Genomic DNA, 12,563 nt, shown 5'->3' with positions numbered 1-12,563 from the left:
ACATGGGTCACTGGGACCCCCCTCTGGAGCCAGGCCTGGAGGTGGGACTTGTGGGCAAGCAGCTGGTGGTCGGGTCTGCACCCCTGCATCGTCAGATTGTCCTCCACACAGAGCTTAGGCTCTGGTACCAGACCTTTTGAGAGGTGTTGGAAACTCTTCACCTCTTGAGTGTATGTTGGGGTTCACCCTGGTGGACAAGAGGGTAGCCTCCCTGCACCTTCAGATGTGGGGGGACAGGTCCTGACTGTTGTTTGTGTCAATGCACCAAATAGCAGCTCAGAGTGCCCACCCTCTGTAGGATGTCCTGTCTGGGTCAGGGATGAGATCCTGCCCCTAGTGGAGGAGTTCAGTATTTTGCGGTCTTCTTCACGAGTGAGTGCAGGATGGAGCAGGAGATCGACAGGCAGACCAGTGCAGCGTCTGCTGTGATGCGATCTGTATCTGTGTGTGTTTAGAGATTTGTAGCAGGGAGAATAAAAAAGTATGTGGTTTTGTAGAGGCTGACTGACCGCCGTAAAAAGCAATTTCAGCCCGTGGTGAGACACGGCATGTGGTCATGCTCCAGTTAGTCACTGAGTTCACCAGAGGTCAAGTGTTCCAAAAACACAGAACTTGTGAAATAGATGCATGCACAGCTGGACAGCTCATGTGCATCCACAGTTGTCTCAAGTGATTTTGACGTGTGCTGGTGGCTGAAGGGTAACAGCACCACAACGCAGACGAAGTAACACACAGTGCTTTGCCATGACCCTCATGATTTGTGTGTGTGGTTGAGTGAGTCCATTTTACCGCCTGGCTACGTGGTCCAGACTAGATCTAGATCACTGGCTCAGTGCTCACGCTGATCTCAGAAGAAGTGACCTCAATACATCCAATAACCCTGCTCACACGTGCGCAACAGCAAGATTGGAGAAAAAGGAGGTGTCTTATCTTAGATGGCGCTCTAAATGAGACTACTGCACATTATTTTGTGCTGGTGTAAATCTAAGACAGATGATGCATTGTCATGCGGACGATAATGCAAATGTAACAAATAAAATATCTGCTGCTAAATATTTTTAGGTGCTGTTTTACAAATAGATTACATTTTTTGTTCTATTTCTCATTCGGTTTCATCATGATTCATTCTCATCTGGCATAATTTTTTGGCGTGACACTATAATGAACCCAAACTAATCATAAGACCCTGCCCATAACATATTGCTTACTGACATACTTTCCACGATGACTTGGTGAATGTGTTTTGTGCGTAAACAACAGTTTCCATTTCCACATACGTATTTGCCGTCTTATTACATACACAATAAACGGTCATAGTATAAACACATTTACTGTAATTTAAGACCTGATTTTACAAGAATAAGAACCTTCTGTTTTCATAAGAGATATTAATTGAAAATATACTGTTTAAAACAAACACAATAGCAAGTTGAAAACTGTTCATGTCAACTCAAGTGGCTATTGGCCTGCGGAAGAATAAAAATGAACCAATATATGTAGAGGTGTTTTTGACGGATTATTTTGGAAAATATATACACAAGTAATCACAAATAAAAATGGTTTACATCTTGTGGTTGCTGAATTTACATACTTACCTTCAGTTTATTGATCGGTGATTGCCTGATCCTAAGAGAGGGCATTCCTCAACAAGGTGACTGTGTGGGGACCATGCATTTGGCACTCCTTACCCTGCTAAATGCAAATGATGCAAGATGTGCCGTACGGAGGAATAAATGTCACAGATTTCTGCGTTTTGGTTCCCAGAATATGAATGAGCACCTCTCGCCCTGAAGCGAAGACGGCCTCAAAAGCGTATTACAGATCCACAGCTCCCCCTTTCGGTTGCTTTTAAATAGACGACGCTTGGACAGTGGCAAAACCACCTAAAATCAAATTCTACAGACTGTATTCAAGAAGTTTTTGTTTGTTTGTTTGTTTTGTTTCAAAAATGGGGATGTACTTCTTACACATGAAATGGATGAAAGAAAAGATTTCAGTATGTTTCCTGAAATTGTCACAAGTATAATTAAGATATCAGTCACATGGTTCATCAGTCATCAAATACGCTTATTTTTAATTACTGTCTTTTTAAAAAGACAGAATGAGAGTCTCAAACCACTCCCTCATGACCTGTTTCCAATGGCTGTCGTATAAATAAATATCACATTTCAGACGTACAATAATTATTTCCATTTTAATATGCACCAATAGGTCCCCATTCCACAAAACATTATACAGAGCATATAGAAAAATGTTAACATAACATTTCTGAGAAATTATGCAACCTATGACCTAACAAGTTGACCGATAAAGAAACAAATCTAGTAGTAGTAGCACAAAAAAAACCGGATGCATAGATGAAGTTTTTGTTTTAGTCATTGTAATAATAATGTAATCTGACAAAAAAATTATTAAGTATTGATTTTTTGTGGTAAATGACTGATTAACCACGGTGAACTTCCACTGCCTATTTAGTTATTTATTTCTCGACAATTACACATTACATCTGGTAATGTCAACATCTCAAAGATAGCAAGAAGGGCTGCATGATATCATCATTGCAATATTTAACATGTCGCTAAAGAAATGACTTTTTTATTATGGAATGAAAGAGATACTTTTTTTTTCTTGCGGTAAAATAAGCAGGCTCGCGTACTGTAGGGCTGCTGGAGAGACGGTTATCTCCGTGTTGTCCCTCAAAATTGTTTATCATACCACTCACAATCATGGTTTCATGAAATAAAGTGCATACATATCCACCACCTTGCTCAACACATTCATACTGTTATAAAAACAAGAACAAACATAAGTAAAGTACATAGAGAGTTGTGAGCATGCATAGGTGCACGCATGTGCAGGTCGGTTTGCGTCAAAATGTCAGGGTGGAATTTTTATGAACAGTCCAGCCCTGCTTGTAAACATAATCACTGTATGGGAGTACAGTGTATATATAAAATGTGGACAACTTTCATTTCATGGTCATTAAACAATCGTGAATTAAAACGCATAAACTACAAAGTGGGCGGCATGTTCGTTGACTGGTGAGCATATCAGCTTCACAGACCAAAGGTCATGGGTTCAAATCTGGTCTTTGGTCTCCCTGTCTTGAGTTTGCATGCCATTCCTGCGTGCTTTTTAAAATTTTTATTTATTCATTTTTTTAGTACTTTGGTTTCCTCTCACATTCCCAAAACATTCGTGGTGGGTTAATTGAATACTCTGAATTGCCCACAGTGTGGTTGTTCGTCAATGTGTGCCCTGTGATTGATTGCCTGGTGACCAGTTCAGGCTGAAGCACGCCTATTACCCAAAGATGGATGGATGGCTAAATGAACGAATTAGACAGTCTTTTGCTCTTTAGCAAGGTGAAGTTCCTTAGCATACTCTTCAAGCTTGGTCTCAAGTTCACTGGCTTCAGGCCGGTCCTCTGGCATTGAGCAAAGCATTGACTTGATCATTTGTTGCTGCCAAAAAAATAAATGAATCGATCAATCAATACCACACCATATGTTGACTAAGCCAAGATTCTCAATCATTCAAGCTGCTTCTGTGAAACTTGCATTCATCTTGCAAGTAAAATGTCAAAGTGTTGCTGTACCTCTGTGGGGAAGAGATGCGAAAACTCAGGAGGGAATTTCTGGCTTCTGACATCAGCACAAAGCTGGTTTAAATGACAAGGAATGACAAAATAAAGTAACAGCATGTCTAATGAGGTTGAGTGAAAAATCATACCGTCTTTGAGACACACATTATCACTGTGAGATCACACACCTGTACAATTGTACTGTATTTTCACATAGTGTGGCCGATGCAGTTTATTTACTCCACTGCAAATACATTTTCCTAATATTCGAATCAATCAATAGATGTCAAGTTAACTGACCAGGAAGCACACAAGAAATTCTACGAAAGGTGCACCAGAACAAATTTTACAAATTATCTATCCGTGACAACATGAAGGCAGAATGAGCTAAACTGATTCTGTGTAGGAGGCTAGGAGCATGTGTATTTGCATTCTATATTTAATAGATATTACATATTTAATACATAGAGTAAAAGTAATTTAATCAGAGGACTGTACTCATGACCAAATGTATATTTGGAGCTGTTTCATTAGTTTTAAAGCGAGTGACACGGTCACTGTAAAAGCGTTGCCCAGCAACGCAACTCGCCACACACGTGGGCGCTTCACTTCTATGGAGTTTACAACCGACAAGGATTCAAAGAATATTACATTTATTTAATACTGAAAGAAATGATTAAAAATCTAACTCACCATTGTCACCATTAGAATGACTGGTGTTGTGAGCTGGGCTTTCAAACAAACTCCAAGCCACCAGCAAGAGTCAGCAGCCACTTGGTCAAATGGCCATCACCAGTGGAGTACGAACGCAGTTGTTTGAATCAAAACGCGGAATATGATGTTTCAGCTTTATGAGGCTCTGGTCCTTAGTACAGCCTCCTTAGTGCACGAGACGAAAGATGCTCGAGCCTCTGGGAAAATTTGCGCACTGCTAGGTCTGACAGGGGATACCCTCATTCCAACGTGGCTCCACCCAGAGTGTGTGCTTTTCACAAAGTGTGTACTGACACACTTAAGTCAATGGGAGAATATGTTCAGCCCCAAAAAAGTGGGCAGACACGCGCCTTTTCTGACTCAAGCACGCGGGAGAATATGGTCCTAAATTCAGAGGCGTAGCTTCCCATTCAGCAAGGCAGGCAATTGCTTGGAGGCCGCGAGCCAGCAGATGTGCAGTTTTAAAACTAATCAACATGTACACCACGAATGGTTGTCTTTTGTGCCCCCTAATTCTTTCTGTAACTGTGCACAAGCTTCTAACTTTTACTTGCACTCTTTTCCTCTACCTATAATGACTTTGAGAGGTTACATTTTCGGATCATGCCTCAACAGTAGCTCAACTCACCTTATTTCTTTCACAGCGGGTGAACATGCACCAGAGGAGCTCAAAATAAATCAGACCCAGAGCAAATATGTCCACTTTTCGGTCATAATCAGTCTTGTCTTTCTGCAATAAACAAAGAATGCAGTAGGCATACAGTTAAAAGAAAGTGAGCACTGGTGATCTTGAGCAAGATTACGATGCAATAATTAGTCTTACCTCCCTGACTGCTGTGGTACATATACTCGTCTAAAAGCCTAAAATGTAACGTGCAAAATTATGAGCACCTCTCATTCATTTGTTCTGCAGCACTGTAATCATCACTCAATAGCACACTTTTTATTCAATTGTTATTGACATTTGCATTTAGTATCACCGGTGACATCATTTTAGGAGTCATCACCTGTTCTGAGGTTAAATAAATTTGATACACAAATTGTTTTTGTTTTGTGTTCAGCTCAGGTCAGTTTTTTTGCTTTCAAGCACATAAGCCGATGCATCCATTTAAACACTTTCTGTGCTGTTTCTTCTCATTCGGATCACGGGTTATGTATGCATAGTATATATTCCATTAACCACAGCAAGCTCCAGCCTGTCGCACTTTTTTCTTTGTAGCCTACTAAAGCAAATAAAGTGTGTATTTATTTTCTTCCTAACTACTTTCCTGACAAAATGGACTGCCATAAAAACAAGTTGAATGGGGAAAAAAAAACAAAGAGAGTAATAAGAGGGAGGTTTTGCGTTGGAATATGGCAAAAAAAACAAAGAAATAAAATACAAAATAAATTGTATATGTGGAAATCCTTCAAAATATGATGATGATATCTCCTATTAACAATATTCGATGTTACACAATGTGTGCAGATTTTCTCACTTGCTCAGGCGCCATATAAAATGGGGTTCCACTGTACAAGCTTCTGTCCTCGCTGTAAGTATTGACAGTAACTAGGCCAAAGTCTCCGATCTTCACTTTTTGATCCAGCCCAAACAGGATGTTGGCAGGCTAAACGTTCAGAAAAAGACAAATACACATGTGGACAACAATGTTAGTACCCTTGTCAAGAGAAAGAAAAACCCACAAAAGTCAGTGAACTAAGTTGAAACATTGTCAGCGATGGTAACTTGACTATATCTGGAAACGACTGCTTTGAATGGACTATCTAGTTGAAAACCTCCCCTGAGTAACGTTGTAGCAGGTCGTTGCCCATCTTGTGTGCAGGCAATGTGGGTACAGTGCCAACTTTTCACTCAGTGTGTGTATGTGAGTGTGAATGGTTGCTCCCTGTGGTTGAGCGTCTTTTTGCCTGAAGTCAACTGGGAAAGACTCCAGCACCCTGCAACCCTAAACAGGATAAGTACTGAAAATCGGTTGAGGGATATCTTGAAAAGGGCAAAAGTAATGATAAAATTTAATTTACCTAAAACTACCGAATGAAAATCGGACATTGCTCTTATTGTAGTACAACAACATTATTTTTAAAAATAATGAAAGTACAATGTCATACTTTTGTCGAACAACCCTTAAGAGAATCACTTTAATCAAACAAATTTACATTTGTCACATTTACGTTATTACAGTTATCACGGTGGGTTTTTCTTTCACAGAAGGGTACCAACAATTTTGTTCTGGTGTAATACCTTACTGTACATTAACTCTGTGACTGCAGCACATAAACTCACCTTCAGATCTCTATGGATTAACATTTTGTCATGAATGCATTTGACTCCTGAAATTATTTGCTTTACAATGGGCGAACAGGATTCCGCTCTTTGTAGAGAATTCACATTTTGAGTGTTCATATCATCAATCCAATTTCGGAGGGTTTTTTCGTCACACAACTCCATCTGGATATAGAGGAACCTTGCAGATGCATTTATGATAGACATGCAAAAGACAAAACAAAAAGTCATTCAACCTTGCGTGTTGTTAATATATTCCTTGACATTCAAGAATCCTTGAATAAGACTCACTTGCTGGAGGAACTTTTAGCTGCACTACCACGTTTGTAATCAGCATCTTCCATCCAACATGTGTAGTATCTTACAATGTTGATGTGTTGGAGGTCTGATAAAGCCTTGATCTCTCGTAATGATTTTCTGACCAAAAAGATAACAGATGTTTAAGATGCGCTGCACCGAAGCTTCACAACAGCAAAATTAGAAGAAAGTGTGCATCAATGATTTGGAGTGAACAGAGACTTAACTTACTTTTTGCATTCAACAATCTTCACGGCATATTTCTTCCCTTCTAACTTGTGTTTTGCCTTGTAAACAGAGCCAAAGGTTCCTCTATTTATGGATTCGATACAGTCAAAGTCCTGTTCAAACCTGTTGAGTGGAATAGGAAACTGATGCTATCTGGATTAAACATTGGAACAAAGAATAATCATATTCACTTAAAAACTACCATACCTTGACATGGTTGACTCTAATTTTCGTTCGCTATTTCCTTCACGCTCTTTGAAATCTTGATTCTTCACAACACATTTATGGAATGAAGATGAAATAAAAATGTATTCAACATCAATTTTCAACTACATTATTATTTATTTTTACCTGTTGTCCACAAGCATTCGGAAAAATGGCTGCAATTCTAAGGCGACAGAAAAAGGAAAGTAAACAGATACACAGCTAAATAAATAAATACACACATAAGGGGTGGAGGGGGGCAAGGGGGCGGGGTTAAATATGCCATAGTTTCATCCAAGTTGAACTTAGATGGTGACTTACTTTCTATTGGGCTTGCAGTCTGGACTTTGACCCTTGGTTGAAGAAAAGTAAACAACATACAAAACAGTTTTTCAGGTTAGACACACTTGACCGATCAAAATGCGTTTTTCAAGACAACGGTCTGAAACATTGAAGGATCACAGGCTTTCCCTGATGCAGTATACGAACGTTACATCTATCCATATATCGTTGTTAATAACGCACCTGAGCTTGGGGAGAAGACTCTGCAAACTGTACTGAGAAACTTGAAGAGGAACTCTTCATGTTTTTCGATGCTGCATTAGGGGATCCCCTTTAAAAATGAAAAGAGGGATGTTTCTATGACTCAAACGTAAAAATTTGAGGTACTCACCCATCACTCAGCAACTTACCGGAAGTTTGAAGTGGACACCATGCTACTTGCTGTACTACTGGCACATGCAGAGGACCGCAAGACCTGTCAGGCACCAAGTAAATGACAAAGTAAGTAATAATCAGCACTTGAAGATCTAAATATTTGCTTGTGTGGTACTCAGTGTAAAATGTTTTGGAACCACTGCTATAGAGCGAGCATCTTACTCAAGATGAGACCGAAATGAATACCTCTCACACATTGAAAAAAAAAACAACAACAACAAATGACAAATGAAGGAGGCTGTAAATGCCTGGGAGAAAAACAAACATTAACAATGGAAACGTTCTGTGTTGTCAGTGGCTCACTCTCTTCACCCAAGTGTCCAAAACATGCGGCTGCAAATCCGATGACACAACCACAAAGTCAACCATCGAATTGCGACCAAGGGCATCCTGGTGCCAAGTGCACATATTGACAGCCTTATGTTTTGGTGTTCGTTATGGACAATTTGTGACAAGTACAGTAGTCCAATCACGGAACACCAACAACAGAACACCACTCGGGTTCAGATCGAGGAGGGGCATTCCTGTCAAACACATCCCACAACCTGAAGGCGAAAGGAAGCTACCTTCTTGTCCACTGGGGTGAACTCCAATCTATTGGCTCCGAGCCGGGCGGGGGAATAATTACGCCCACACCCGCTCTGCGCCTCTCACAGTAGAAAACTCCAGAGTGGAAGAGAGTCCACCCCTTCTCAAGACAACTGATAACAGAGCTCGAGCTGTATGTGGAGTTTCGACTTTATGTCATGTCGGAATTTCTCTGGCTCGCACAGCAGCTTGGGGAACCCAGCCAGAGAGGTGACATTGTCCCTTATGCTAGCTTCTGTAGCCGGGGCTCACAAAGCATCCAACCCCTGTGGCCCCTAAATCTAAATATTGAGTCTTATAAAACTAAATATTGAGTCTTATTCATTAAAATCAACTTAAGTATGCTTTTTTTCCAGTACTTTTTAAACATAAAATAGTGGTGTTTTGTTTCAAATACTCTATCTATTCAGTCAAATGAACTTCAGAAGTCTACTTTTTTGTTGTTGTTGCTGAGTATTTCGGAAAAACCTGGTGATGTTCCACCTTGAGTCCCAATATAATGTAAATGCTGTATCATCAGGATTTAAAAAAAACAAAAAAACAACAACAACAACAGCAGAAAACAATAAATAATACCTCATTGTCTTCTTTTTCAAGGGTAGAAAGGGCCAAGTGAGCTGCGTTTTGCTTGGCTTCCTTGATAGTCTTTCCCGCGCCCACGGGGTAGTCCTTACCATCGATCACTAACTTGTAGGAAAATCTGTGGTGACAGGGAGGCAATATTTGAACTTAGTGTTGAAAATGAGATTCTAGTTTGCAAATTGTTAGGTTTCTGGATGGAGACTTGGCCTGACTTATGGTTATGAGATGGGCCACTTCTCTGCACTTCGATAAAATTTGGAGTCCGATGTGTTCTCTGACAGTACTCGTTGATATTTCCGATAAAATTTTTCTCTATTAAGCCATCATCTTCAGTCTTTGAACTTGGTGTCTTGTCACTGCAATACCAAAGACATAGAAATTTATCAAATCAGGTCAGTCCACCGATTTCAAACACAAATGTGCCATGGTTTATGCTCACCAGATCTCTGACATTTCCTCCTCTTGTCGACTTGAAGCACCAGAGGGTTCCTCACCTTCACTCTTCAAATAAATACAATATTTTTGGTGGATTGATTGGAGTGGGCCTACTAGCCTTATGTGGCAAAATGGCCACAATTTAAACATAATTGTGAGATTCTGCAATTTCTTGCGCAGATAGACTGGAGCATCAGGCAAATGCACAGATATTTTGGTGGTAGGTGCTCAAGTAAGAAAAAAAAGGGCACCAATTACGAAAATTAGTATACAATTCAGAAAAAAATTGCATATATTTAACTTATGTATGTATTTCTGTTAACATTATCAACACAGTAAACAAAAAACTATTAAAAAAGAAAGCAAAAGAAAGCTACAGTCGCTATAAAAAGTCTACCGATCCCATCTCAAATGCCATTTTTTTTGTGATATATAAAAATAAAAATCATATCATAACTTTTTCCACCAGTAATGTGAAATCTATTCTTTACAATAAAAAAAAAAAAAAACACCTTCTAGAGAGGAGGAGGCAAGGTTGGAGCATATGCGAGTCGCTGATCAGCGAGTGCACAATTCTTACAAGGATTCGAAAAAATGTCCATCAGATATCAAAACACTTTGTGGGGGAGGGGGGTGTTTGATGACAGAAAGGGTGATTACTTTTTTAAGTACTGATGAATGAATAAAAAAACAGCTCTACCAGAAAGCGTGCATGAGCCTGCCAAGCATGATTACAAATGCGACCTCTTACCTGCGATGCCTCATATATGGCATGATATGCAAGTTTAGCAGCTTCTGCCTTGGCTTCTTTCTTTGTCGTTCCAGTGGCAACCGGATACTCAATCAGCCCAACCAAGAATCTACATCTTAGGAAAATAAAACATTGCTTCAACAACTCTGCATTTATAACTTGGCAGCATTATTGAGACTTACTGAAAGGACTCGTATGATCCAGGCATTGTGTGCTCGATAAATCGAACACTCATCTTGATTTTCTGACCATACTCATAGAGCCAGGACACGTGATTTTTCACTGTTTGGCTGACTGGTCCAATAGAAGATTCTGATGCATGCTTCTTCTGTCAACATAAAATATATTATCCATTTAATTCATTTCTATTTTGAGGTTCATACAAAAATACATGCAATGTATAATAGATAACATCATGTGTGCAATCTGGATTCACCTTTTCCATTAATTTTTTTAAAGCATATTTGGCAGCGTTCTGTTTGGCCTCTTTCCTATTGTTTCCCACCCCCTCTGGATATGCCTCGCCATTGACAACAGCTCTTATGGTAAATCTGTGATTAAACACACACACACACACACATACACACACACACACACACACACACACACACACACACACAGACAAGGACCAACCACTGTATTAAAGTTGAAAAATTCAAAGTGCTCCACGAGATCACTTCTCGGAAATGGCCAAGCCTTTAATAAAATCCACGTCATCCACTTAACCGTAATTATTTTCCAACTCACGTTTTGATGTGATCCGGACCATCGGTTCTGATGTCCTCATACTTGAGTTCCGAACGTGTCCTCTGAATGTACTCGTTCAATTTCGCTATGTAATTTTCGGTATCCATCATAATTCCAAAACTGTATCTAAAATCAAATTGAGCAAGTCAAGACACATTACATTATCGTGTAGAGCCGTATGCAAATTTTCATATAAAAAAAAACAGTTTATACAGTATTCACCGTTTGCCTTGTTATGTAGCTGCGGTGTCAACTGCAGGACTCCAGGACAGTACTGTCAGGTATTCCAAGTTTCAGGTTTCGATTTCGATTTGTCGAAATGAAAACTTCCGGCTTCTGCGTGGTGCCTTCTTGTGTAGTCCGAAAACACAGTTTTCCCGAGTACACACGCAGCAGTCAATAAACACTATTTCTCAGTTTGCAAATAAACCCGCATTGTATATTGTGTATTACCGTATTCCGTGCGTAATAGAGCCATGTACCGTACATAGGTGGCTTACGCGCGACTGTTTTTCTGCAGTGGAACAGACTTGGGACATCTACTCAGTCCTACCCCGTACAAGAACATACTGTGGCGCTGATGAGTTCCAAAAGGAGAACGGAGGTTTACAGAAGAAGAGATTCAACTCGAAAAAGCGAATGGAAATCAACTTCGCTTGAATGGAACGTCATTGTTTACCGTCCAATAAACAAACAATGGCCACACACCAACTGGCCTGACATATCGTTTATACATATGCTTATAACAATGTAGGCAGAAGCAAAAGTAAAAATAAACGGTTAGAGAAAATAAATCAGCGCCAGCGGACTTTTAACTTCCCCCGTGAGGAGCATCTCCACATGCGGATGGGACTTGCAGTTGATGCGCCTGTCACAGACAAAGCGGACATCGTAATAATGGTCCGCAAACTATCGATTTTCTGGGGTGTTTGTGGCGCCACGCGCCCAGTGCGTTACTTAGCAACCTGGTCAACGCTCAACTTGTACCGTCTCCGAAACTTTTTATGATCACGGTATTTTGTTTAAATTACTATCGGATTCATTAAAAAGTGAATAACGCTCCTTCAAAGTCGCCTGTGGATGAGCCGAGCACACGTCACTGGCGGTAACTGCCGAATTCAAAGTGTGAAATCTATGGAATTCTCAAGTCTCATGAAAACTCTATGTTCTGGAAATTAGGGCCACCCTAACACTATACCGAATCACGCCTCTGGTAGTTGTGTACAAACAGTATTTCCAAGTTACGCATGGTGGGTGAGTCAGAGGCCAAGAAGGGAATCGCCGCATCTTTTAAAGTATGGAAGAAATGCGCATAAGGAATTGACTTCAGAGCGAACAGGAGATAATGGCCCATAGCGTCTTGCTCAAGGACACCTTGATTTGTTTGTTCCTGCTTATATTATGAGTGTTCGTGCAAGATTGGTATACAGTAC

General features: G+C 40.1%; 1 protein-coding gene across 4 annotated transcripts; it reads right to left on the bottom strand.

Moving 5' to 3' along the window:
• Nucleotides 1-2,926: 2,926 nt before the first annotated feature.
• Nucleotides 2,927-11,719, bottom strand: eif2ak2 (eukaryotic translation initiation factor 2-alpha kinase 2). Of its 4 annotated transcripts, XM_019870524.1 has the most exons (20): nt 11,353-11,691; nt 11,131-11,256; nt 10,820-10,934; nt 10,566-10,711; nt 10,384-10,498; nt 9,637-9,698; nt 9,410-9,553; nt 9,192-9,315; nt 8,003-8,067; nt 7,836-7,923; nt 7,632-7,663; nt 7,458-7,494; nt 7,314-7,375; nt 7,110-7,229; nt 6,873-6,998; nt 6,582-6,762; nt 5,776-5,904; nt 4,926-5,027; nt 3,599-3,661; nt 2,927-3,464 (listed from the first exon to the last, which is right to left on the bottom strand). In XM_019870524.1, the coding sequence occupies exons 2-20, from the start codon at nt 11,238-11,240 to the stop codon at nt 3,339-3,341; spliced, it is 1,947 nt and encodes a 648-aa protein (XP_019726083.1). In that variant the 5' UTR covers nt 11,241-11,256; nt 11,353-11,691; the 3' UTR covers nt 2,927-3,338. The 4 variants fall into 4 exon arrangements, with proteins under 4 accessions (XP_019726083.1, XP_019726084.1, XP_019726086.1 ...); XM_019870525.1 differs by lacking the exon at nt 11,353-11,691 and having other exon boundaries at nt 11,131-11,345; XM_019870527.1 differs by lacking the exons at nt 10,820-10,934; nt 11,353-11,691 and having other exon boundaries at nt 11,131-11,228.
• Between the last annotated feature and the right edge of the window lie 844 nt (nt 11,720-12,563).

Source organism: Hippocampus comes, unplaced genomic scaffold (genome assembly GCF_001891065.2).
Source record: "Hippocampus comes isolate QL1 unplaced genomic scaffold, H_comes_QL1_v1.1 scaffold76, whole genome shotgun sequence".
NCBI classification, from domain to species: Eukaryota; Metazoa; Chordata; class Actinopteri; order Syngnathiformes; family Syngnathidae; genus Hippocampus; species Hippocampus comes.
The sequence above is the reverse complement of the archived record's forward strand: the minus strand, read 5'-3'. Positions and strand labels throughout refer to the sequence as shown.

Excerpts from the sequence above, each read along its gene's own strand:
- eif2ak2 (XM_019870524.1), bottom strand. The coding sequence starts at position 11,240 with ATGATGGATACCGAAAATTACATAGCGAAATTGAACGAGTACATTCAG. Across the intron at positions 9,699-10,383 it reads CCATATATGAGGCATCGCAG|AGTGAAGGTGAGGAACCCTC; the intron begins GTAAGAGGTCGC and ends ATTTATTTGAAG. Across the intron at positions 8,068-9,191 it reads TTGAAAAAGAAGACAATGAG|GTCTTGCGGTCCTCTGCATG; the intron begins GTATTATTTATT and ends GGTGCCTGACAG.